The sequence below is a fragment of the Heterodontus francisci genome, chromosome 10, assembly GCF_036365525.1.
Source record: "Heterodontus francisci isolate sHetFra1 chromosome 10, sHetFra1.hap1, whole genome shotgun sequence".
Taxonomy (NCBI): domain Eukaryota; kingdom Metazoa; phylum Chordata; class Chondrichthyes; order Heterodontiformes; family Heterodontidae; genus Heterodontus; species Heterodontus francisci.
The window spans coordinates 83,367,277-83,394,919 of NC_090380.1; the positions used below are offsets into that span (position 1 = coordinate 83,367,277).

General features: G+C 42.4%; 1 protein-coding gene across 4 annotated transcripts in view; it reads right to left on the reverse strand.

Moving 5' to 3' along the window:
- alcama (activated leukocyte cell adhesion molecule a) overlaps positions 1–27,643 on the reverse strand; it is a 316,807-nt gene that overhangs the window by 13,611 nt on the left and 275,553 nt on the right. For all 4 annotated transcript variants that reach the window (XM_068040899.1, XM_068040901.1, XM_068040900.1 and 1 more), the window contains 4 exons: positions 13,543–13,678; positions 7,910–8,025; positions 5,406–5,544; positions 3,863–3,910 (listed from right to left, as the gene is read on the reverse strand). In XM_068040899.1, coding sequence (XP_067897000.1) covers positions 3,863–3,910; positions 5,406–5,544; positions 7,910–8,025; positions 13,543–13,678 — 439 coding nt within the window. The remainder of the gene's footprint in view (positions 1–3,862; positions 3,911–5,405; positions 5,545–7,909; positions 8,026–13,542; positions 13,679–27,643) is intronic.

A 27,643-nucleotide genomic window follows, 5' to 3' on the forward strand; every position in this document is an offset into this window, starting at 1 on the left:
AACTCCACCGACCTTCGTGTCATCCGCAAATTTACTAACCCACCCTTCTACACCCTCATCCAGGTCATTTTTAAAAATGACAAACAGCAGTGGCCCCAAAACAGATCCTTGCAGTACACCACTAGTAACTAAACTCCAGGATGAATATTTGCCATCAACCACCACCCTCTGTCTTCTTTCAGCTAGCCAATTTCTGATCCAAAGCTCTAAATCACCTTCAACCCCATACTTCCGTATTTTCTGCAATAGCCTACCATGGGGAACCTTATCAAACGCCTTACTGAAATCCATATACACCACATCCACTGCTTTACCCTCATCCACCTGTTTGGTCACCTTCTCGAAAAACTCAATAAGGTTTGTGAGGCACGACCTACCCTTCACAAAACCGTGCTGACTATCGCTAATGAACTTATTCTTTTCAAGATGATTATAAATCCTATCTCTTATAACCTTTTCCAACATTTTACCCACAACCGAAGTAAGGCTCACAGGTCTATAATTACCAGGGCTGTCTCTACTCCCCTTCTTGAACAAGGGGACAACATTTGCTATCCTCCAGTCTTCTGGCACTATTCCTGTCGACAATGACGACATAAAGATCAAGGACAAAGGCTCTGCAATCTCCTCCCTGGCTTCCCAGAGAATCCTAGGATAAATCCCATCTGGCCCAGGGGACTTATCTATTTTCACATTTTCCAAAATTGCTAACACCTCCTCCTTGTGAACCTCAATCCCATCTAGCCTAGTAGTCAGAATCTCAGTATTCTCCTCGACAACATTTTCTTTCTCTACTGTAAATACTGACGAAAAATATTAATTTAACGCTTCCCCTTTAAAGCTGCGTTTCTCTTAAAGCAGAACAAACATCCAACAATGTGAAGACATGGCCAACAGGACCCAATAAGAAGAGAGCCTCCAACTTCTCAGAGGGTAACAGAAGTGACAGCAGGATCTATTGCATTCAGAGATCTCCCTCACCACTTTGGAGGGTTTGCAGAACATTTGGATATTCTAACCCATGGTTTAGGGGATATTAGTAATTCCAGTAAGATTGTGTTCCGACAGATCAGGGACAACCAATTTTCCCATCCCATGTCTGGCGGGAGAGCAACAGGTGGCTGCGAGGATTCTGCCTGCACTCAGGATAACAGCACCAATTCTTTGCTCAGGCACCCTCAGAAGCCTTCCGAGTTAAAAGAAAACCAAGGCTCTAGAGATTCCAAGCCCAAAAAATCAGTCTGTCATGGGGTCATCCCAGGACTCAATGACCCTGAGTTGAGTGCCACCTCCATCCCAAGTAGCTCAGTCATATAGAGCAGTTAACCACAGCTCAGACCCCAGGTCCTCAGGTCGAACTTAGAAATGTTAAATTACGAATGAGGAAGAAGCAACAAGTCACCAAGGGAGTACATAGTCATGAGCATAAAGACTTCTTGGTGCCAAAAGCCTTGCGTGATTATTTTTGCAAAAAAATATTGTGATGTTTAGAATTTTTTCTATTGTAAACATGAAGCATTACTGAAAATGGACCACCATCGGACTTCAGCTTTTCATGATTAATAGACTGTTATGAAGAGTTGTACATGTAAATTATATTTAGTGTCTGTGTTATTACAGATGTTGTATAACTATAATCTGATTACCCATTACTCTGTCTGATGAGTTTGTCATACAGCTCTCTCCTAGCAGCTATCTGTGACCTCCTAATATCTTCTGTCTCAGGGGTTCAGCTTCTGACTCAATTCTCTGCAGGTTTTTCAATTTAGAGGCCATTCGGAAAAGCAAGTTTGTGGAGGGCACATCAGGCCACTATAATACACAACTCAACATTGGGAGCATACTAGAGGGAGCCCCTGGACCTATCCAGTCCCCTAAATCTTCTCTTCAGCAGGCCTAAGGCATGTTCGATTTTAAAGTGCCTAACTGTACTTCACAGGTGAACCTTTTCAATTGTGTTAGGAACTATTGTAGTTTTAAATAGTCCTGGTCTTCAAGAAGCCAAGCAAGTGCCTGGCCCTTGATTCTGAGAATGTGTATGGACACGAGACTGCTTAGGGGTGAACTAATCATGACAGGTTTCTACATATTGAATACTGACATGTAGAAACCTGTGCTTGTACCGGCACACCAATTGGCTAGTAAGAGAGTAAAACTGCTATTAGTTAACATAATGGTGTGGGTTGACAGCAAGTGCTCATATGGCCACATGAATGTAATCTAACAAGTACTTGTAGAATCCCAGCAATTTGATTTAAAAAAGGCCAGCTCCCCCATATGTCTTCCTTCTTGCCCAATATAATGAACTGAATTGCCCTAGAAAATTGGGCATGAATGACTTGCTTTATGCATGAATGGTAAACAGACCAACCTAGCTGAAGTCACCTGTTGCTCTTGGATGAGCCACTGACCACAAAATGAAGCATAATAGTAACTTTCTGAGCCACAGAACTGCTGTCTTGGTTCTTGAAGAAGTGTGCAGATCTCCCTAAGCTTCTTTGGAGCTTTTGGGATGAACCACAACCTTCCTGCACATAATTCCAGAAAGGTTACATGATCTTTTGGACCTATACATCTTGGTGGCTGGGTATCTGCAATGTTTCCTTGAGGGAAAGACTTTTCACCATTCCTCCTCATTTTCGGGGAATTCCCGAATATGAAACAGTCTCATATTTGAAACAGATTTGAAAAGGACAAACCAGAGAGCTTCTGCAGACATGCACCACCTATGTATTCAGCACATAATCTGTTACCCACCTCAAACTGACTGCCACCAGGTTTGACAGAACCCTAGAATTGTGTTTAGAGACAGGAAAAAAGACATCCTGTGTGTGTATATATATTTTCTATATGAGGACAGGCTGGTGTTCAGCTCTGATGTACCATGCACACTATATAGGTTCATACAGGAAGAATGCATGCAAGCACTTCCATTTTTAAAATATTTTTGAGGCCTCCTGTTTGAAGATTGTGGAGATGGATTCATTTGGGACTGAAGAGATTACTTTGATGCTGCACTTTGTTTTTTTTTTAAAAAAGGTCACAGGAAGGACTTGGGGAACTTTGTTTAAAAACAAACCCTTACTGGAAGTTACGAGTGAACTGCTCCAAATAGATCCCAATGACAGCTGTCTATGTGTATTTGGGGCGCCAGAATAAAGGGACAACTGATATAATTCCATATCTTCGCCTTTTCCTTCAAGAATTAACAAGTATTTGGACAAAGTTTTTTTGTCTTTTTTGTAAAAAGATCTCTGCAGAGAAAACATCTTCATTTTTCTTTAACTGGTATATATATATATATATATATATATACATACATACATGTGTGTGTGTGTGTGTTGGGCTAAGTTAGAAGAGAACTTTCATATTTCAATCTGTGTGTTAATGCTTTGCATCTTTCCTGAATAAGTCTTGTTTTATAATAAATTAATAATTTTCTTGTTTATTAAAGAAATCTGGTTGGTGAATTTTATTCTGAAATAAACAGTGTTTATAATTGGCCATATTGGTAACTGGGTAAACATTTAAACATACATTGTGACCCATGGAGAAGTGGATCGAGAGAAAGACAGTGCAGTCCTCCAGCCTCAGTCATAGCAAGCTACATATCCCAGCAAGAAACCAACACCATAATGAAAGAAGATAGAAAAAAGAAAAAAAAAACTTGACATATAAGCAGGAAGGAAGAAAAGCGTAAGCGGGGGTCCCAGGCTAAGTGTTAATAGTAGCAGTACTCTCATCAGGAATGAAGAGGGATATCATTCCATTCCCCACTTTAGTCACTTCATCATCTTGACGATGCATCACATTGTACATTTTGATGGAGAGATTATAGCTGAAGTGAGATTCTAGTACCTACCTGAAGGGTCTTGCTCAAGAGTTTCATCCACTGGTTCCTTGAATCGCACTGAAAAATATAAAGAGAAAAGCGAATTAATGTGAACCCGTGGAATCCGTCACTGAAGATTTATCCCAGCTTGCTAACTTTGCTGTGTTTTATCCCAAGATGGCCATATAAATTTTGTTTCCCCAGAAACAATTCAAAGAAAGCAGACACTCACTTCTGGATAGAGGTGAGAGACAGCTCATAGAACATAATCAAGAACAGTCAAAATAGAACTCTTAGTGAGCAACCTTGTGGAATTGTTTGTGTTACCCACAATTGCTCAGAGATCACTGCAAAATATGAGTAATTTAACAGTGAAATGATGATCACTGTCCATTAAGTATTAGTATAATGAAACAACCCTGCCAAAAAAAAAATCAAATAATCCTGTACCTTTAAAGAATTCGGTAAATAAAACTGCACAATGAAAGTGGCTCCGGCACATCGTCCATTCCAATCGGTGAACATGAAAATTTCAATGAGATGACTCTTTCTGCAGTCTCCACTGCTCAGTGGATCTGAGCAAGAATATGAATCAGCTCAGAAGACTGCAGCCTTTTGTAGTGTGATTGTGCCCTCAATTATCACTACCACAGGAATAAACAAGTGTAACTTTTAGGGACAAGACAACAAGTTCATTATTGCACCTCAATTAATGTTGCAGTCACTGTGTTTTTACTGTAAACTCCAGGTGATGGGCCAAGGCTCAAAGTGCAGAAGGTCATCAAGATTGTGAAATGTGAGGAGAAAAATAAAGAAGCTGGGCAAGCAACACCAAGCATGAATTTTAAAAGCCTGCAGATTGAGGGAGACAGTGGGTGAGGTAAGTGATTACACAGTTTTGAAGTCCAGGAAAAGAATAAGGTAGAGATAAGACATTACAATGAGGATGCAGTAAGCTTAGAAAGAACAAGAAAAGATCAGATCTGTACTGTCCTTACCAGTATTGATAAAATAAGGAGAAACAAGAAAGGTTGCAATGGAGAGAGGTGAGAGACAGCTCACAGGACATAATCAAGAACAGTCAAAATAAAACTCTTAGTGAGCAACATTATGGAATCAATTGTGCGTGTGAAGATAAAAAGGAATTTTTAGCATCCTGCTTCCCTTTTGGTCAATGGTAGCTGCCTGGATTCAAATAATAATGAAAAATTCTGCATTACTGGCGGAAATGCTGAACTGAAGTGGGTGCTTTGCTGCCACTTCATCAGATGAAGTGCCTCAGAAATGTTCTCCATCAAGTTATACTATTATCAAATCAATCTTCAGTACACAGTACATGGCCAGTCAGAAAGATGGGGCTTGTGAACACTGAAATACATGAGGAACTGTGGGAAAGCACTGCCCTTTGAATAATTGAAAATTATTCATCAAAACTTTCAGTAACACTTTCACAGTGTAAATGGGACACTATTGCTGAATATCAAAAACATTGCACTTGGGCTTTTATTAGGCCAGTTGACACGTTCAATAAGCCGCCGCCCACTTTATTTGCAAAATGTTGCAGAATACTCACTGGCAGTTAGATTCACTGTATCTTGATCCTGTCCATAGGTGTTTACGGCTGTGCACATTACTGTAATGTTCTCTGAAGGTTGTACTGTAATCTTGTGGCACCACTGTGATCTCCTGTCCTTTACTCGTTCTTCTCTGGACTGCAATGAAAATATTTCCATTTCATATTCAAATTTTGGGACTGCACAGTATTTGTGGATTCTGAAACTGGTGGACTTCAGAGAGCATGTTAGGGCTCCGAGCATGAATCTTTGCTCAACAGTAGTGTGGGTCAGAGAATCAGCACTATGGTGTTATAGTCCTATCTCTGACATGTGCTCTGATCTAGCCAGGCTCCATTCCATACGCACACGACTGCTAAATTTGGTTTACTGTCACTTCACATTTGGAATCTAGGTTCAAATTCAGCTCTGAATGATGAGATGGATGTCTCTTTGTTCTATCAGGTAGTTGACATGAGTTTAGGAAGGCTCCACTCAAATCCTATTGTGCCCACAGCAAAAATCTGCAAATTATTGGACACATTCCTTCAGACCCTAAAGGGAACTCCCTAATGGCTCATTTATAAAGGCACTACACAATGTAGAACTGAACCATAAAATCTAGGCAGGTTTGTTCAAGGTGGCATGTTGATGGCACAATTAGCCTTCACTCCCCTGGGAAAGGGAGGAAAACAAAGAAAATCATCCAGGATTTCCCTTCCTTATAACTATCTCATGATTCACCGCCTATGGAGATTAGAAGAGTAAGAGGCGACTTGATTGGAACATATAAAATCCTGAGAGGTCTTGACAGGGTGGATGTGGAAAGGATGTTTCCCCTTGTGGGAGAATCTAGAACTAAGGTTCACTGTTTAAAAACAAGGGGTCGCCCATTTAAGACAGAGACAAGGAGAATTTTTTTCTCTGAGGGTCGTGAGTTTTTGGAGCTCTCTTCCTCAAAAGGCTTTGTAATATTTTTAAGGCACAGGTAGATAGATTTGTGATAAGCAAGGGGGTGAAAGGTTATTGGGGGTAGGCGGGAATGTGGAGTTGAGGTTACAATCAGATCAGCCATGATTTAGTTGAATAGTGGAGCAGGCTTGAGGGGCCAAGTGGCCTACTCCTGCTCCTAACTCAAATGTTTGTATGTTCACTCGAGCTGTGGGCATTTGGATGAAGTATTCAAGGTAAGGACCTATAGGCACTGGTAGCCCTTCTGTTCCTCACCTAAATTTCATTCTTTCTTGTGTGAACCTGAACAATACTCCTGTGGAAATTACAGTTCTAAAACCATGTCCCAATGCCTGATTTTAAGAGGAACAGAGAATAAGGTTCCAATAGACAGTGAAGATCATTTGTTTAAAAAAAAAGCTTTGAAAATAATCCTTTTAAAACTCTGCTGAAAAAGCAAACAAAGGGCTTCAGTAACAACTGTCTTACTAATATTGAAAATGTAATTTCAAAGCACAAACAGAAATATACTTTAGTTTACAACAACTGCATTATCATAGTTGGGTCTTTTTCGTCCCAACAGCTCATTATCAGATTTGGCATGGAATTTAAAACAATCCCCAGAGGATAAAATCACAAAGACACTAAATGAAATCTTTCCAAATAATTGCCAATTAAAAAAAAGGCCATCATCATTGTCAAATCTACTCACATTTATCAGAGAGGTTATTTTCTGTCTTCATGCAACCAGTTGGATGCTCTGCCTGCTGACAGCGCACATCAGAAATTTGGAAGCACTCGCTTTAAGTAGTTAGAAAATAATCTGCAGCGCACCTGACCTTCCAATGTACTCAGTCAGTGGACGAGACTATCCACTAGCAGTGTGAAGTTGGAAAATGACCCCTTTAGTTTTCCAACTCAGAATAGTCCAACACAGGAGGCCATTTGGCCACCTGAGCCTGTGCTGGCTCTTTTGAAGAGCAATCCAGTTCCCAACCCTGACTCTCCATACCCCTGCAATTTTTGCTCCTTTAAGTGTTGTTAAAATTATCTTCTGAAAGCTGCTATTGAATCTAGTCCACCACCCTATCGGGTAGTGCATTCCAAATCCTAACCACTCGCTGCATAAAATGTTTTTTCTCATGTTGCCTTTGGTCCTTTTGTCTATCACGTTACTGACCCTTTAGCCAGTGAAAACAGTTTTTCTCTAATATTCTATCTAAACACTGCATGATTTTAAACACCTCAATCAAATATCCTCTTAACCTTCTCTGCTCGAAGGAGAATAACCTCAGCTTCTCCAGTCAATTCACATAACTAACCCTTCATCCTTGGAACCAGTCTAATAATTCTTTTCTGTCCCACCTCCAAAGCCTTCACATCCTTCCTAAAGTGTGGTGCCCAGAATTGGACACAATACTCCAGCTAAAGCAAACTAATGTTTTATATAGTTTTAGCATAACTTGCTGACTTGTGTACCTTATGTCTCTATTTATCCCAAAAAAGGCACTGTTGGCTACAATTTTGCTTCAGATGGAAGACAGAGGTGGTCTCCCTCAGCTCTGTTACTTACAGCTGTTCCATTGATGCTCCACTGGACGATGGGCTTGGGTACTCCCTCCACAACACAGCTGATCACTTTAGTATTGTTCAAGACCTTCTTTGTCAATTTATTTATTCTTGGCTTTCCTGTAACAAATAGAAAAATGGTTTACTAATGAGGCCAACATAAGGAAACATAGTGATAAGATTATTGTCTTCACTGGCCAAGTAGTAATCTCGTGGGGCAGATCACCTGCCCCGATATAATTGAACTGATTCTCATTTCCCTGAAATTAATGGAATGAAAATCATGTCAGTTCAATTAGTCATGTGACCCACAACACCAGATTACTGCACTGGCAATGCAAATGGAAATCTAACCCACACTGCTAACATAAAAGCAAAATACTGCAGATGCTGGAAATCTGAAATAAAAACAAGAAATGCTGGAACCACTCAGCAGGTCTGGCAGCATCTGTGGAAAGAGAAGCAGCGTTAACGTTTCGGGTCAGTGACCCTTCTTCGGAACTGGGAATTGAACTTTGGAATTGAATTATTCAACACTTTAGATTCCTGATTGTTCACTTACCTTAAACTTATTCTAGGCAGCTTAAATTGTGTCTAGTAAAGCAATAGTAAAATAAGATCCTTTAATAGTTCATATGATAAAAGCCCTATTTGTTGTGCGTTGTTGTTGTAGTTGTAGCGTAACTAGGGCATTATTGCTAAAGTCTCAGAGTCTGGATAAAGTCAACTAATAACTTATTATTTACAAATCTCTATATACACTTTCAACAAGCCTTTCTAGCTAGCATCCTTTGTGCTGCTACTCTCTTCTTCCACAGCTCATTACCATGTGATTGTTACATCATCATCACTACAACGGGAAGAGTTGTTCTCACTGTCTCCAACATTAACCCTGTCAGGTCCTTAATACTACATCTCACCCACAAGTCTTTATCCATATATTTTCTTTAACATATATACATTCTTGACTTTACCTGCTACCCTCCCCCACCCTCCTTGCCCAAGTCTCTGACTTCACAGATCATGTTCTCGTCCAAGTGGGATGATTAGTAGTCTTCCTTGTAAGTCTGGGTTGCTGACTTCGTTGATTTTTACTAAGTATTGCACACAAGGATGGCCACAAGGACATCCTAGTGGGAAGACGATGAAAACTTTCTATGAATATAGAAAATACTTCACAGTCGTCAACTATTTGTTAGTTTATAATAACGGACTAGTCATTCCCAGTTCACTTAGATCGATATCTCGGAACGTCTACTTCAAGGCCATATGGGAATAACAAAATGCAGAGCAAGGGCACAATCATCAGTGTGGTGGCCAGGAATATCCAAAGACATCGAAAATGTGATCCAGTCTGCCAGATCTGTGCAATACAAAGACCAGAATAGCATGAACCTCTGATAACTACTCAATTTCTGACCAGACCATGGAAACATCTAGGTATGGATTTATTCATGTTCAATGTTAAGTCCTACATAATCATCATTGATTACATCTCAAGGTGGATAGAAGTGAGAAAGTTGTATGCAACAACAACAGAAGTAGTTATAGGAGTTCCACAAGACATCTTTGCAACACATGGTGTCGCTGGCAAAGTGCTGTCAGACAACAGATCACGGTTTGCAAATGAATATTTCACACAAGAATGACAAGAATGGGATTTCAACATCTCACAAGTGCACCACATTATCCACAGTTGAATGGTGAAGCAGAAAGAGGGGTAAGAACCAATAACGTCCTTATTGAAGAATGGAGACCTTCCAACCTCACTTCTAATTTATCGAGCTAAACTGTTGATGTGTGTATTATCACTTGCAGAGTTACTGATGGGCAGGAAGATAAGAATGCAACTTCCTATGTTGCCTAAAACACTGCTCCCAGGATTGGATGTCCGGGAGTACGAGAGTGTAAGAGACCAGGAAAACTGTTATAGAAGGCAATGAGCTCAAAATTACAACAAAAGATTTTGTGCCAGAGACTTACCAAAACTGAATGAAGGTAAAAGAGTATGGATTCGAGACCTAGAAAGGGAAGGTAATGTAATCCACAGAGATGAAAACTACCAGAGATCGTATGTGGTATTGTTATGAAACTGCTTCAATTTTTAAAATATTTTTCGAGGACTCGTGTTTAAAAATTATGGAAATGGATTCATTTGAAAGACTGAAGAGATTCCAAGAGAGTTTTTTTTTCAAAAAGGTCACTGGAAGAACTTGAGATTTTATTTAAAAACAAACCCTAACTGGATGTCACATGTCTTAAGCTAAGTAAACAGTAGGAGCCTTGTTGACTAGAGGAGTTGTTTGCAGAGACATGTCAAGGTTTTTGGGCACGACAAATTTCTTGCAGTTTCTGTATACTTGCCAGCGATTGTTGTGCAGTACATTGCGAATATGACCCTATCTCATCCACAAAATTCACATTTTGTTGTGTCAGATGGTCTACCGTCGCTCTTGATAGTGCATCAGCAGATGTCTGCATCTTTCCCTGGACATATACGATCTCATAAGTATGTCTCATCAATCTTAAACAAAACCTTTGAAAACTTGGAGGCATTTTTGCAATCTCCTTTTCATCTAACAAAGATACCAAAGGTTTATGGTCTGTCGAGATGACGACTCTCAATCCCACAATACAGCAGAAAATTTCTCACATGCCCATGTGACGGCAAGTGCTTCTTTTTCAATTACCACATACCTTGTCTCTGTCTTGTACAAAGCTCTAGATGTCTAGTATATAGGTCTGCGAGAACCATCAGGTTGATCCTGGAAAAGGACTGCCCCTAACCCCATAGAGAAGGCATCTGCAGTTATCGTTGTTGCTAGTGCACAGTTATAGTGTGCCAAGATGTCCAGTGATATGAGAATTTCTTTAATCTTCTGGAATGCTTGTTCTTGATGTGAACTCCAGCACAATGTTTGATCTTTTTTGTGAAGTTGTCTTAGAGTTTCCGTTACCTGCGCTAAATGAAGTAGAAATTTGGATAACTGATTCACTATTCCAAGGAATCTTTGGAGCTGTTGAACAGAAGTAAGAGTAGGGAATTCTGTAATAGCTCATGTCTTCTGTGGGTCTGCCATTATAACTTTACTGTTTACTATATATCCCAAGAAACGAATTTATGTCTCGGAGAATTTGTACTTCTTGTTCTGTGTTTGCCCTGCTTCTTGAAGTCGTTGTACAACTGCTCGAACTCTTTGGTCATGTTCCTCTACTGACCACCCATGTACCAGGATGTCATCCATGTGACAAATAACTCCCTTGAGCCCTTCTAAGATGTTAAATATAAATCTTTGGAATTTCTTTGGTGCGGAAGTTACCCCAAATGGTAACCAACTGAAACAAAACCTCCTGAATGGTGTTGTAAATGCAGTTAGTAATCTCGAGGTCTTATCTAATGAACCCATTATTGGCATCAAGCTTGGTAAACATGATGCTCGGAGACAATTTAGCCAAGCTGTCATCCACTGTGGCCATTGGATGAATTTTCCGCACCACCGCTTTGTTAAGCTGCGATAAATCCACACAGATACAAAGAATACCATTTCATTTTGTGACTGGAACCATAGCCGAACACCACTCCATTGGTTTTGTAACAGGAGAAATTACTCTGATCCTGGTCATCTCTTCCAGCTGGCCTTCAACTTGGTTAATCAATGGATGAGGTATCTTCCTGTCTGTAAAGATAGACACTGGTCTGGCATCTTCTTTAAGTGTGATTCTATACTCTATCTTGAGTCTTGCGAGACTGGTGAAAAGTTTTGGATAGTCTGCTTGAAAGTGACTTTTTACCTGTGGCTGTTTAACTTCATCAATTTTCTTGATCAGATGCAGGTTTAAGCACATTTTTCTACTTAGGAGGGAAACTTCTTGGTTTTGCAAGATGTATAGGGTTTCCATAATTTTTCTTCATCTATATTGGAGAGTTGCTTGAAGCTAACCCTTCACTTTCAATTGGGTCCCACCTGGACCATGCATCTGTGTGTCTGCCAGTTGTAGGCAATGTCTCATCAACCATGGCTCTTGGTCTGACAGAACTGTGACACTAGCACCTGTGTCCAATTTGAAATTCGACAGCTGTCCATTTATATAAATGTCCGCCGTCCAAAATCCTCAATCTGGGTTATTAATTTCTCCAAAGAAATCTCCTAGATCCTTTCCTGCTGGAAGTTGATGCACTTTATTCACCGCTCTCTGTGTGAAGGTCTTTCGCTTTGTGATTTTGAACAAAGAGACCTTACTCTGGCACATTTTTCCAGAATGGCCTGTCTTTTTACGGTTGAAACATTCTGCTTTACTAGCAGGACACTGCTCCCGTCTGTGGGTCTTTCTGGCTCCGTGGCACTGGCACGGTCTCCTGGTGTCATGGCACCTTCTCACCTGTGTGTCTTCTTCTCAATAGATTGCCTCTCTGTCTTTGACTTCAAGAACTGTACAGCCATTGGATTTCTTCTAATCCAAGGCTTCTCTTCAGCCTGCAGAATGGCTCTGTTTTGTCTTCGGATTTCCGCCTGTCGTATGATCTGGATTGCCTTCTCAAGTGTAAGGTCATCTTTCAACTGTGAGAGATCTTATACAGACTCATCAACTATTCAGTCTCTTATCAGTTCCGCCTTCAATTCTCCATAGTCACATCCCTCAGCCAATCTGTACAGATAATTTATGGAAGAATCTACGGATTCGCCTACCTACTGGACTCGCTTGCTAAATTTTGCTCTTTCCAGGATTTTGTAACTACGTAAATTGAAATATTTGTCGTAGGGTTGTAGCACATCCTCAAATTTATGAAAAACCTTGTTTATTCCTTACCTCATAATCACGTCATCCACAACTGCACCCTTAGAGTATTAGAGGGTATTTACCTGTTCAGCTTCTGATTCAGTATGCAGCTCAGGAGCTATCCTAAATTGTAAGAATCTTCTTCTCCATAAGGACCAATTTTGTACCTGACTGGGTCCTTCCTGATTGTGGAAGCTTTCAGGTATTCTAAATTTCAAATCCATTTTGTTTTCCTAGGCTTTGTTAGCCTTTTTAGGGTGTTCCCCTTTCTTTATAATCGTTTAGACTTTAATGGAGGTGTTTGAGCTCTTTTTGGGGTTTCCCATACTTTCCGGGAGTTCCCCCGCTTTCTCTCCGCAGTCTAGTTGAGTAATGGCTGCCGACTCCGCCCAACTCCCGAGCTGCCTTTCGCTAGAGGTCGCCCTCTCTCCCCGCTTTTCCAATCCAGTGCACCATTATCCATCAAAGTCCCCTTTTAAAGTTCTCTCACCCGATCTTGGACTGTCGCCTGGCACTGTGACTCGGAACCCGAGCATTGGACCTGGATGTTTCATTGCAGACCACTATGATTCTGTGGTGCAGTCTGAATGTCTGCACAGCTAACTCACTGACAATCCTGCCCTATACTGGTTGTCAGATGACGGCAGGATTGGGCTCAGCTAAAATTCCATCTAAAGTCACAATGTTACCCACGTACAAATTTATACATAAAGAGTGAGATACCTCATGAGGTACCAGCAGATGACTGGTACTCAGAATTATAAATCAGAGTTACCGCTTTCAAAGAAGTAGGGGAGAAAATAGCCATAAAACAGTAAGATGGACCTGATTGGTGCTACATGAATGAGTTTGTTTTACCTTCCACTCGTACTGTTACTTTTTTTTCTCTCTTCATGTCTTTCACTTCCTTTATTTTAGCTAAGCAGGTATAAGGACCAGAATGCATGTACTGCAGTGACTCCACCGTGTAGGGATTTTGGTAAACCTCATCATTCTGAAATACAGAAAGAACATGTCAGAAATATGCTATATTAAAACAGGCCTAGATTTGTCTTCTGGAACAAACAGAAGTGCAAGGATTGACCACAGCCCACATAGGAACCCCAAATATCTGTGCACCACATAAAATCAACTGTCAGCCTGTATACAATCATTATTTGTACCAAAAGTTCACTTAGGCTAGAGAACTCAGCACATTCGGCAGGATTCTTAATTCCGGTCTCCAGCAGTGTGGTCCCAAATCTCAAAGCTGGCTCATCAGGATTACAACAAACATTTGATTTCAGCATAGTCAAAGAACCTACACATAGCAATTTGGATACATCAGACACCCTTTGAGCTAACCAGTACAGGACCCAAGGGGGTCAGACTCTGTCTCCCCAGGCAACGCTAAGTTTTGAACCCTGTCTGTGGGCTCAAAACATCCAAGTCAATCATTGCTGCAGACAGAAATTCGAGAGAGAAAACCATCTACATTACTGTCTCCAAGTAAACCCAGAACCAGGTGGCCACCTCTACCAGTCAGGAACTTCAAGACCATTAATTCAGTTGGACTCCACATACTGTATGTTATTTTATTTGTTCTGGACTCTAATCCAACCAAACTATCCTTCTTCACTCTGTAACCTAATTGTGTGCAAGTGTGATTCTCGTGTGGGTGCGCATATGAATGTTGGAGCATAGTTTATTATTCTTACTTAGATTGGGTTTTGATTTTAAGTACAATAAACTAACCTCTTTCTTGTTTAAACTCAAAACAACTCATCCAATTGGTTCTTTAATGATCATAGCACATTAAAGGTTAAGCACACACTGATTTAGTAAGCATATCCACTGTTTAAAAGAAATAAACCCTGTTGCAGTCAGACAAGGAGAGGGATAAGAGGGGAGCCTTTTGACCCCTCCTCACCTGATCGTAACAGAAATTTAGGGGCTCGCATCTGGGATCAAAATCCAAAGACAAGTAGGAAACCGAAACCAGCAAAAACTAGCAAAATTTTAAAACTTCTTTTCTTGTGGTTTTCTGTGCTAGAATACTAAAATGCCCACATTCAAAGCTAGTACTTTCCTAGATCAGAGTGAAGTAACTTGGGACAGATTAAAAGCCCTATCTATTGAAGAGTTGAGGAATGTAGCTGGGCAGTTAGGGATTACTATCCAGCCAAAGGCTAGAAACCCAAAATCCTAAAACATCTCGCCAACCGTTTTGTACTTGAAACTGAGGACTCGGACAAGGTTTAGAGTTGGAAACAGATAGGGTAACATTAGCTAAGATACAGCTAGAACAGAGGAGACTAGAATTAGAATTCCAAGAAAAAGAAAAAGAGCTTTCCAGAAGGAGAAAGCGGAGAGAGTTTCAGGAAAGGGAAAAAGAAAGCTTTCCAAAGAGAGTTAAGGCAACTTGAACTAACTAGGGGAAAACTCAATGCACCCAGGGAAGTCACCGCTAGTGGGTGAACTATTCCAAGCTCATGACTGAGTGCTGAGATCTTAAAGTTCTCCCAATTGATACCAAAGTTCAATGAGGGGGATGTGAAAGCATTTTCATCTCTTTTGAAAAGCTTGCGAAACAACTGACGTGGTCAGCAGAGAACTGGACACTGTTATTGCAGAGCAAACTAAGAGGACAAGCCCATGAAGTTTATTCACTGTTGCCTAATGAGAGTTCATCAGACTATGAGATGACCAAAAATGCTATCCTGAGTGGATACCGGAGGCGTACCGCCAAAAATTCCGAACCCTCCGTAAGCAGCCTGAACAAACTTACCTCGAGTTTGAAAGAGTTAAGCAACTCAGTTTTGACCAATGGATATTGGCACTCAAGATACAGCCCACATATGAAAACCTCAGAGAGGTAATCCTTCTTGAGGAGTTCAAAAACTCGCTTCCCCTTTCCATCAAAACCCACTTGGAGGAACAAAAGGTTTCAGGAGCCACACAGGCAGCAACCCTGGCTGATGGGTTTACGCTTGTCCACAAGCCCTTACCCCAAGGGAAACCATTCCCTAGTCACCTCCAAAAACCCAAAGAGGATAAAGGGTGGGAGGGTGATAGCAGCCTGAATAGCCATGGACGAGAACAGAAAGCTGGACAGACAGGGTGCCCTCCTCAGGCCAGAAAGGATGCTGCTGAGAGTAGGAGCAAAGACTGAAAGCTTACGTGTTTCCTCTGGAACAAGACAGGTCACCTTCGAGCTAACTGCTGGAAATTACGGGGAAAACCAGTAGGATTAATCAGGGCACACCAGACCAGTGCAGGAAAAGGGGCCCTGATGGAAAGCACAGCAGACCAGGCTGTAGCTTTAACCGAGGCAGTAAGATTCAGTAACATACCGCTGTAAGTGCAGGAAAACGTAACAAAATCCCAGAGAGTTACCAGGATTTTGTGTCCCAAAGAAAAAGCGACTACATACCCCTCGAGTGAGGTAAGCAAGCCCATAGTCATAATTAGGGATACAGGGGCCACCCAATTCCTTCTGCTGAGAAAAGGCATGACCTTTCCCCCGAGAGTGCATTGAATGCTAGAGTGTTAGTAAACGGTATCGGAGGAAGGTATATGCCCATACCTTTACATCAGGTGCACCTGGATGGCAAGCTTGTTTCAGAACTGGTAACTGTGGGGATTGTCCCTAGATTACCTGTGGATGACTTGCTCCTGGGTAATAATCTTGCAGGGGCGAAGGTGGTAGCTTCCCCAGTGGTTTTAGAGAGACCAAAAGAGGACAGGGAGACAGAGCAATTACAGGAGAAGTTGCCCAGCATCTTCCCTGACTGTGTGGTGACCCAGTCCATGGCCAAACAAGCTCAGTCAGAAGAGGCTGACACTGCAGACAGATGACCTTCCTGTCTGGTTACCTGAAATCTTCTTTGGGAAGTTAAAGGACCCAAAGGATGTGTTTAACAGATCTCCCGTGGTCGAGGCTCAGCAAGCTGACCCAGTATTAAAAAAGTTAGCACAGACTGCCCAAACTGAAGCCGAAGCAAAGGGAGTCCCAGAGTGCTACTATTTAAAGGATGAGGTGCTGATGAGGAAGTGGAGATCTCCTCACAGACCTGCGGACCAAAAGTGGACAGTGGTTCAGCAAACCGTGATGCTGCTGAGGTACCGTAAGGAAATGCTAAGAATAGCCCACAAACTGGACATCTCAGTATAAGAAAAACCCAAGCCCGCATAAGACAGCATTTTGACTGGCCACATCTCCACAAAGCTGTGGTGGAGTTCTGTAAAACTTGCCAAACGTGCCAGGTTGGGGGGAGCCCCAACCTGCAATAAAACCTGCCCCCCTAATTCCCATACCAGATTTTGGGGCAAGTGCTGGTGAATTGTGTGAGACCCCTGCTGAAAAAAAAGGGCCTACCAGTATTCTCGCCATTATTGATGTGGCTACCCGATTCCCAGAGGCTATTCCCCTAAGAACTATCTCTGCCAAGGTAGTGGTGGAGGGGCTAATCCAATTCTTTACCCGATATGGGCTACCTGCTGAGATCCAGTTGGATCAGGGCATGATTTTTATGTCCAGTACTTCTCAAAAGTTCATGGGTATTCTGGGTATAACCCAGCTAAAGTCCTCAGCCTACCACCCACTGTCACAAGGGGCTTTGGAAGGGTATGACCTGACCCTAAAGACAACGATCGACATATTGCTATGAGTACCCCCATGACTGGGATAAAGGGCTGGAATTTCTCCTGTTTGCCACAACGGACTCACCCAGTGAGTCCACTGGCTTTAGTCCCTTTGAATTAGCAAATGGACATGAAGTGAGAGATTCTCTTAAACTAATCAAGGAGAGGTTTCTGGAACACAGGGATGAGCTTTCCCTGTTAGACTACATCTTCATGTTCCAGGAGCAGCTCACGAGTGCCTGTGCTATGGCTCAGGAGCACCTAAGATCCTCCCAGACAGCTATGAAAAGGCAGGCAGATAAACATGCCAAGGCCAGAACATTTCAGCCCGGAGACCATGGGCTGAATCAGCAAACTTCTAAGATGGCGGCCCATACATGCGACTTTTACTCCGCCGTGCTGCCGTGTATTACATGGCCGGGGCGGACCGCTCCCCGCACCCCCCCACTTGATGACATGGGTACCAATGTGCAGGTGCCATTTTTAAAGGGCTTCAAGCCCTTCCATTAAATTTGAATTTTTAAAGTGAGAGGCATTATAAATTTTTCGTAAAAACTTTAATAAAAGTTTCAAGCCCCTCCCCCACCACCCCCAATGACTAAACAATTTATAACTTGCCCTCTCCCCTCACACAAAAAATAAACTTACCTTGGGATCCTGAACCCCTCCCCACCTGCCAAAGTTTAAACTTTACCCCTTCCCACCACCCCTAGACCAATCAAAAAGGTTTCACACCCGCCGCCCCCCCACCGCCCTGAAAAAGTACCTGCTCCCTCCTCCCAACCAGTGTTCTGCCTCGGATCGCGGGAGTCACGGCAACCAATCGGAATATCACAGTGGGACGGCCGATGGAAGCAGGTAGGTCATTAATTCATTAATTAACATTCATTTAAATATTTGAATCCTGCTCCTGTCGCCGAGCGGCGGGAGTCCGCCACATGGCCTCACCACCGCCGCCATGGGGCCTTCCCAGCGTCAAGGCCCTTGGCAGGCCTCTCCCAGAGGCATTTTACAGGCCCCCCGTGTTGAGGGGCTGGTAAAATTCAGCCCCATGTGTTCGTCCTACTCCTAATACAGGGCGAACCCCTGAAAGCCTGTTTCACTGGCCTCTATAAAATAGTAAAGAGAATTGGCAGGGAGAACTATTTAATTGACACTCCAGACCATACAAAAAAACAAAGGCTGTACCACAGATGTTATGCAGTATCACAGCCAGGAAGGGGACAAACAAGGCCAGGTCTGTCAGGCTGTCTGAAAAGAGGAGGATGAAAAAGACAGGATGAGTTAGAGGAGGGGCTGGAGGATTCCCAAATTGAACCCCCTACTGTTTGGTTAGCTAACACTGAAATGTTAGGAAAATTAGACTCCTATTATTAAATTATTTATGTATAATAAATTACTCACCTATTTAGATGCAGAACAGAGAGGAGCTCTAATAAGGCTGCTCACAGCATTTAAAGAGATCTGCAGGGACAGACCAGGGTGCACAACCCTAACCCTACACAATGTAGATGTCGGAGAGACTCCTCCTATAAGATGAAACCTGTATCGCCTAGATCCCAGGAAACTGACCCAGGTTCAGGAGGAAATTCACTATATGCCAGAGTACAAGCTGATTGAGCCCAGCCAGAGCAGCTGGAGTTCCCCTATTTTGCTGATGCCCAAGCCTGATGGCTCAGCAAGGCTCTGCATTGATTTACAGGAAGGTTAATGCAGTGGCCAGAGCTGACTTCTACCCAATTCCTCACCTGGAAAACATTATTGATAGAGTGGGAAATGCTCCCTACATAACCACGATAGACTTGCTAAAAGGATACCAGTAGATTCCCTTAACACCCCGAGCCAAAGGAATCTCAGCTTTTGACACCCCATACAGCCTATACCAGCGCCGAGTGATGCCCTTTGGATTAAGGAATTCCCCAGCCACCTTCCAAAGGCTGATGAACCAGGTAGTGGCTGGCCTACCCAACTGTGTAATGTACCTGGATGATTTGTTAGTGTACAGTAAGACCTGGGGGGAACCACCTAGACCAATTAGAAGCCATCTTCCGATCTTACAGTCAGCTGACCTAATGGTACATCTTGCAATTTCGTATCCATGTTGTTACCGTCCCTTTAGCAAGTTTGCTGAAGCTCAGGTAACCTTCCTAGGGCATGTTACAGGTCAAGGGCGAGTGCTGCCCAGAGCAGAAAAAGTACAGAAGCTGATGGATTTTCCCGTCCCGATGACCAGAATCTCAGAATCATTACAGTGCAGAAGGAGGCCATTCGGCCTATCGTGTCCACACTGGCTCTCTGAAAGAGCAATTCCCTTAGTTCCATTCCCCCGGCTACTCCCCACAACTCTCCACATTCTTCTTTTGCATATAACTGTCAAATTCCCTTTTGAATGCTTCAATAGAACCTGCCTCCACCATGTTCTCAGGCAGTGCATTCCAGACCTTAACCACTCGATGCGTGAAAAAGATTTTCCTCATGTCACTTTTTCTTCTCTTACCAAATACTTTAAATCTGTTCCCTCTCATTCTCAATCCTCACACGAGTGGTAAAAGTTTCTCTCTATCTACTCTGTACAGAGCCCTCATGATTTTGAACACCTCTATCAAGTCACCTCTCAGCCTTCTCTTCTCCAAGGAAAACAGTCCTAACTTCTCCAATCTATCTTCATAACAGAAATTCCTCATCCCTGGAACCATTCTTGTGAATCTTTTCTGTACTCTCTCCAATGCCCTCAACATCTTTCCTGAAGCGCGGCACCAAGAACTGGATGCAATACTCCAGCTGAGGCTGAACTAGTGTCTTATACACATTCAACATAACCTCCTTGCTCTTATACTCTATGCCCCTATTAATAAAGTCCAGGATACTGTATACTTTATTAAACATTCTCTCAACCTGTCCTGGCACCTTCAATGACTTATGCACATATACACCTAGGTCCCTCTGCTCCTGCACCCCCTTTAGAATTGTGCCCTTTATTCTATATTGTCTCTCCATGTTCTTCCTACCAAAATGAATCACCTCACATTTCTTTGCATTGAACTTCATCTGGCACCTGTCTGCCCATTCCACCAACTTGTCTATGTCCTTTTGAAGTTCTACACTATCCTCTTCACAGTTCACAATGCTTCCAAGTTCTGTATCATCTGCAAACTTTGAAATTGTGCCCTGTACAGCAAGGTCTAGGTCATTAATATATATCAGGAAAAGCAAGGGTCCCAACACTGATCCCTGGGGAACTCCACTGCAAACCTTCCTCCAGCCCGAAAAACATCCATTAACCACTACTCTTTGTTTCCTGTCACTCAGCTAATTTTGTATCCATGTTGCTACCGTCCCTTTTATTCCATGAGCTACAAGTTTGCTCACAAATCTGTTGTGTGGCACTGTATCAAACGCCTTTTGAAAGTCCATGTACACATCAACAACATTGCCCTCATCGACCCTCTCTGTTACCTCCTCAAAAAACACCAGCAAGTTAATTAAACATGATTTTCCCTTAAGAAATCCATGCTGGCTTTCCTTAATTAACTCGCATTTGTCCATGTGACTATTGATTTTGTCCTGAATTTTTTTTTTTAAGGAACAGGAATAGGCCATTCAACCCATCGAGCCTGACCCGCCAATCAATACTGTCATGCCTTTTCCCCACACTATCCCCGTATCCCTTTACGTCATTGGCATTTAGAAATCTGTTAATCTCTGCTTTAAACATACTCAGTGACTGAGCTTGCACAGTCCTCTGGGGTAGAGAATTCCAAAGATTCACAACCCTCTGAGTAAAGAAATTTGTCCTTCTAGACTTCTTTCTAGAAGTTTTCCCACCACCGAAATCAAACTGATTGGCCTGTAGTTGCTGGGCTTATATTTACACCCTTTTTTGAACAAGTTTGCAATTCTCCAGTTCTCTGACACCACCCCCGAGTCTAAGGAAGACTGAAAAATTATGACCAGTACCTTTGCTATTTCCACCCTCACTTCCCTCAGTATCCTTGGATGCATCTTATCCGGTCCTGATGCTTTATCCGCTTTAATTAATGACAGCCTATCTAATACTTCCTCTTTATCAATTTAAACGCCTCTAGGGTCCGACTTACCTCCTCTTTCAACATTGCCTGGTGTCAGGCAAGCCCCCCCCCCCCCCACCTGCCAAGAATGAGGAAAATTAATTTTGCTACATGAACATTGATTTGAAACAGTTGTTGGTGAAACAAGAACTTGCTTTAAAAAAAACAATTGGAGACTTTGTTTGGAGAGAGACATTAGCATACACAGACAGTACTTCAAAGAACAAAGGGATATTCCCTGCTCCAATTTAATCCACAATGGACTTTTGATTACCAGATGTTAAAGGTAGAAAGGCTAGCATTCCAGGTTAACTGCTAAAATGGCCGAATACACAAACAGATATGGTCGGACTGGTTTGGTCACATGGCTGGATGACTGTTGGAGTTTTTTGAATTTGAACTTCCAAGAAGGAATTTGAAATCAGAAGTCTGTTTTCTCCTGGATTGAGAACACCTCTCTCCTGTCTGCTCTCATCTTGCTCTTACTAGCTTCGGAACCCATTGAAGACACATCATTCAAACGTGAATATAGGAGGTATGATCAGTAAGTTCGCAGATGACACGAAAATTGGTGGTGTCGTAAATAGTGAGGAGGAAAGCCTTAGTTTACAGGATGATATCGATGGGCTGGCAAAATGGGCGGAGCAGTGGCAAATGGAATTTAATCCTGAGAGTGTGAGGTGATACGTTTTGGGAGGACTAACAAGGCAAGTGAATATACAATGGATGGTAGGACTCCAGGAAGTACAGAGGGTCAGAGGGACATTGGTGTACGTGTCCATAGATCACTGAAGGCAGCAGCACAGTTAGATAAGGTGTTTAGGAAGGCATATGGGATACTTGCCTTTATTAGCCGAGACATAGAATATAAGAGCAGGGAGGTTATGATGGAGCTGTATAAAACGCTAGTTAGGCCACAGCTGGAGTACTGTGTACAGTTGTGGTCACCACATTATAGGAATGGATGTGATTGCACGAGAGGGTGCAGAGGAGATTCACCAGGATGTTGCCTGGGATGGAGCATTTCATCTATGAAGGGAGACTGGATATGCTAGGGTTATTTTCCTTAGAGAAGAGAAGGCTGAGGGGGAACTGATTGAGGTATACAAAATTATGAGGGGCTTTGATCGGATAGATAGGAAGAAACTTTTTCCCTTCGCGGAGGTGTCAATAACCAGGGGGCATAGATTTAAGGTAAGGGGCAGAAGGTTTAGAGGGGATTTGAGGAAAAATTTTTTTCACCCAGTGGGTGGTTGGAATCTGGAACACACTACAACATTTAAGAAAAATTTAGATGTGCACTTGAAACGCCATAGCATACAAGGCTATGGGACAAGTGCTGGAAAATGGGATTAGAATAGATAGGTGCTTGATGGCCAGCACGAACACAATGGGCCAAAGGGCCTGTTTCTGTGCTGTATAACTCTATGACCCCAAGACAGAAAAGTCTCCTACAGTGTACAAGTTTTAAGAAGAATATGGGGTCCCAACAAAAAGACTACTTACAAAAGGACTACAGTGAGCTCGAAGCACAGCAAAAAAAAAAACTCTTCAGAGATTGCCTCAAATCTCTCCATTTTATTTTTCTTCTGCCCTTTTCTGTCTGTATTTGCATGTGTGTATCATGTGTGCATGCTAGCGTGGGCATGTCTTATATCCATAGGTGTTAACTATAATCGAGTTTAAGTTTAAGATTTAATAAATTTCACTTTTCTTCCTTCAACCTAAGAAAGTCTGTTTATGTTCATTTCTTTGCCTTATAATTGGAAAGTGATGAACAAGGATTCACCAAAGGGGAGCTCAAAATACAGTGTGTTAAAAATCAAACCCTGTTACAATAAGACCAGGTGAAGGCAGTAAAAGACCCCTAGACACCTTTCTCACCTGGTTGTAACACTTGGGTTGCATCTTCTTCCTTGCTCAAGACAGATGCAAAGTATTCATTTAATACCTCAGCTATGCCCTCTGCCGCCATGTGTAAATCCACTTTCTGGTCCCTAATTAGCCTCACTCCTCCTTTTACCACCGTTTTACTATTTATGTGCCCATAGAAAACTTTGGGATTTCCTTTAATGCTAGCTGCCAGTCTCTTTTCATGCTCTCTCTTTGCTTCCCTTATTTGCTTTTTCACTTCCTTTCTGGGCCTTCTATATTCAACTTGGTTCTCAATAGTATTTTCTACCTGGCATCTGTCATAAACACACATTTTCTTCTTTATCTTAATCTCTATCTCTTTTGTCATCCAGGGAACTCTGGATTTGTTTGCCCTACTTTTCCCTTCGAGGGAAAACACTTTGACTGTGCCCGAACTATCTCTTCTGTGAAGGTAGCCCATTGTTCATCTACCAGATTTTCTGCCATCTTTTGACTCCAATTTATTCACCCCAACTCCATTCTTACCCCAGCGAAGTTGGCCTTCTCCCAGTAAATTATTCTTAGCCTGGATTGTTCTTTGTCCTTTTCCATAGTCTCCCTAAACCTTATGATACAATTATCACTATCCCCTAAATGCTCTCCTACTGATACTTGATCCACTTGGCCCATCTCATTCCCAAGAGCCAGACCTAGCAGTGCCTTCTTTCCCGTTGGACTAGCAACATACTGTTGTCAAAAATTTTCCTGAACGCACTCTAGGAACTCTTGTCCCTCACTGCCCTTTACGTTGCTAATATTCCAGTCTATGTTTGGATAATTCAAGTCACCCATTATAACTGCCCTATAATTTTTGCACCTCTCTGTGATTTCCTTGCAAATTTGTTCCTCCACATCCTTCCCACTAGCTGGTGGCCTATAGATGAGATCGAGCAATGTAACTGCACCTTTGTTCTTCCTTAACTCTAGCCAAGTTGATTCTGTCCTCGACCCCTCTGCGACATCCTTTTTACCCAGCACTGCAATGCTCTCCTTAATCAATACTGCCACCCCTCCCCCTTTTTTTCCCCTTTCCTATCTTTCCTGAACATCTTGTATCCAGAAATATTTAACACCCAGTCCTGCCCTTCTTTGAGCTGGGTTTCTGTTATAGCCAAAACACCATACTTCCACATGGCAATCTTAGCCTGTACCTCACCAGTCTTACTAACCATACTCCGTGCATTCACATACATGCACATTAACCCTGATTCAGACTTTATTACTTTCACCTTTACTCTGACCCCACTTAATAACTTACTATTCCCTACTATCTCCCCTAGTATTCTGTGCACCATGGTATTCCTTTTTGATACTTGCTCCCAATGGGAAATAATGCAATTTTTGGGGATGTGTGTGTGTGTGTTTTGTCGCAAGTTTGTCTCAAACTTCAGCACTATAGCCGCCCCACTGACATACTTACTGCAGAAAAGAGCAAAGGCAGTATGGTCAGATAGATGCCAAACAGCTTGTGAGAGGCTACAAGCCATCTAAAGCAATGAGCCAGTGCTTGCAGCTCCAAATTACAATAAACCATTTAAAGTGGCAGTTGATGCTAGTGATCTAGGGGTAGGTACCATCCTGCTCTAAGATGATGAGACAGGCATTGAGAGACCAGTTGGGTACTTCTCCAAAAAATTAAACCAATGCCAAAAGAGGTATTCTACTGTGGAAAAGGAAGCACTGGGAATGTTGCTAGCTCTCCAGCACTTTGAGGTCTATGTCTAAAATGGATATACGGAGTCTGTCGTCTATACCGATCAGAATCCTTTATCCTTTCTGGAGAAGTTCAAAAATCAAACTGCAAGGCTATTTCGATGGAGCCTGCTTTTGCAACCCTACCACTTAAAAATTACCCACACTGCAGGAAAAACAATGTGACAGCTCAAGTGTTGTCCAGAGTCTAACTCAACGCAGAATCATCCCAGATGAAAACTAAACCAGAGAATAGCTATGGCAGTGAGAGATTGAGAAGTGAGTGTTTGAGGATGAATGTGTGTGCACAGTTTCTTGTTTTTAAACCTGTGACCTTGTAATAAAATGCTCCTGTTGTCACATTTCATTCCGCATGGAGTGGAGGTGTCATGAAAGTGCTGTGCTGAATGAGGATTTTCAATTTATTGGTTGGAAATTAAATTTGAAAATGTTAGCTGGAAACCTAAATTCAACTTTTTAAAAAGAAAGCAGCTAAGATGGCCGTTGTAATTTGCGTTGAAATACCTCACATTCCAAGATATCAAGGTGGAGACGCATTTCGGAATAGCCTTCATCCAGAACAATGGCTTCAGCAGTTTGAACACTACCCAGTATTGCCTTCATTAGCAAGACATTCAGAGCTATCTTGGAACATTAACACTAGTGGAGATGAACCTCAAGGGGTAAACATTGAAACAATAAGAACTGAGAGAGATTGGAATTCTTAGACTTGGAACTCATTAAAGTGCAAAACAGAATACGCTGGGGCAATCATGTGACAGCCTCTCCATCTGTGTTTATTTTGGACACATCAGACAAGCTTTGAGTTAACGAGAATGGGACCCAAGGGGGTCTTCTCTCTCTATCTCTCTCTCTAGGCAACACTAAGTTTCGAACCCTGTCTGCGGGCTGAGAAACATCCAGGGCTATCATTGCTGCAGACAGCAACTCCAGGGAGAAAACCATCTGCATCACTGCCTCCAAGAAAACCCTGAACCAGGTGACCACCTCTACCAGCCAGAAACATCAAGACCACGCATTCATCTGGCAGACAACTGAATGCTTTTAATAATTCGTTCATGGGATGTAGGTTTTGCTGGCTAGGGCAGCACTTATTGCCCATCCCTAATTGCCCTTCATAAGGTGGTGGTGCACCGCCTTCTTGAACTGCTGCAATCCATATGGGGTAGGTACATTGACAGTGCTGCCAGGAAGGGAGTTCCAGGATTTTTGACCCAGTGGCAATGAAGGAACGGCGATATAGTTCCAAGTCAGGATGGTTGGTGGCTTGGAGGGGAACTTTCAGGTGGTGGTGTTCCCATGCATCTCCTGTCCTTCTAGTTGGTAGAGGTCGCAGGTTTGGAAGGTGCTGCCTAAGGAGCCTTGGTGCGTTGCTGCAGTGCATCTTGTAGATGGTACACACTGCTGCCACTGTGCGTCGGTGGTGGAGGGAGTGAATGTTTGTGGATGAGGTGTCAATCAAGCGGGCTGCTTTGTCCTGGATGGTGTCGAGCTTCTTGAGTGTTGTTGGAGCTGCACCCATCCAGGCAAGTGGAGAGTATTCAATCACACTCCTGACTTGTGCCTTGTGGACAGGCTTTGGGGAGTCAGGAGGAATTACTGAACCTGCATTGGGACTTTGCTTTCTTAAGGAAGACCAAAGTGCACTTCATCGCTAAAGTTTACACCCACCAGCATCCTTAGGTACTTAAAATGAATAAACAGATGGAACAGCTGCCCCCTTCTATCTTCCACTCAATACCTTTGAGATCTCCTCTTGAGCCATGCAACGCTATAACACTGTACTTGGTAGCAACTATAGCCATACCCAGCTGGTTAGCGCATTATTCAAATTATGAGTTGAGTGTATTAGATCCCCTTGATGCCAACTATCTGGTACAGTAATGTTCAAGTTCCAATGTGCTGTGCCTTGGAATGATTAATCCTGGGTTCTGCTTATGATTCACTGCAGAGAGAGACAGGATATTAGCCACAGAGAGTAAACCAAGCATTTCATAGCCGAATGAAAAGAGAAAAAGAGGCAGAGAAAAACCAAGGATGATAAGAAGTGATGGATAGAATACCAGGGGAACGTTAGAATAGGATATTAGAACAAATTGGCTGGAGGTTGTGGGAGGGTAGGGAGGGGTGCTGGGTGACAGATGAGAGAGAGAGAGAGAGTTGGGGGGGGGGGGGGGGGGGGCGGGGGGAGGTTCATTAATTGCTATGGGAAGAAATGATCTCTTGAAATTTGCTTGATTAAGTTAATATGTCAGGAGAAATTTCCCAGCCAGCATTTTTCCTGAAATTGACCTGGTTTAGGTCTTCCCATAAATTAGCTTTACAAGCAACTGGAAAGGGTAGTGCAAGACACCACAACTTACAATGCATAAGCTGAGCACTGATGTACCTAATGGTCTTTTCTTGCTCCTATTTTTGTTTGTTCATAAAAGAGAGGGAGAGGAAAGGCAAAGGAAGGAAATGTAAGGGTAAATGAGAGAAAATGAGGGAAAGAAAATCAAGGAAGAAGGATAGAAAGGAAAAGGGGAAAAAAAATACAGGAACAAAAGAAATGCAAGACAAAAAAAAAGATCAAGGTCCACCCTGTTGAACATCGTCCATCCTGATAGTCGCATGATACCGCAATAATGGAGTCACTGACT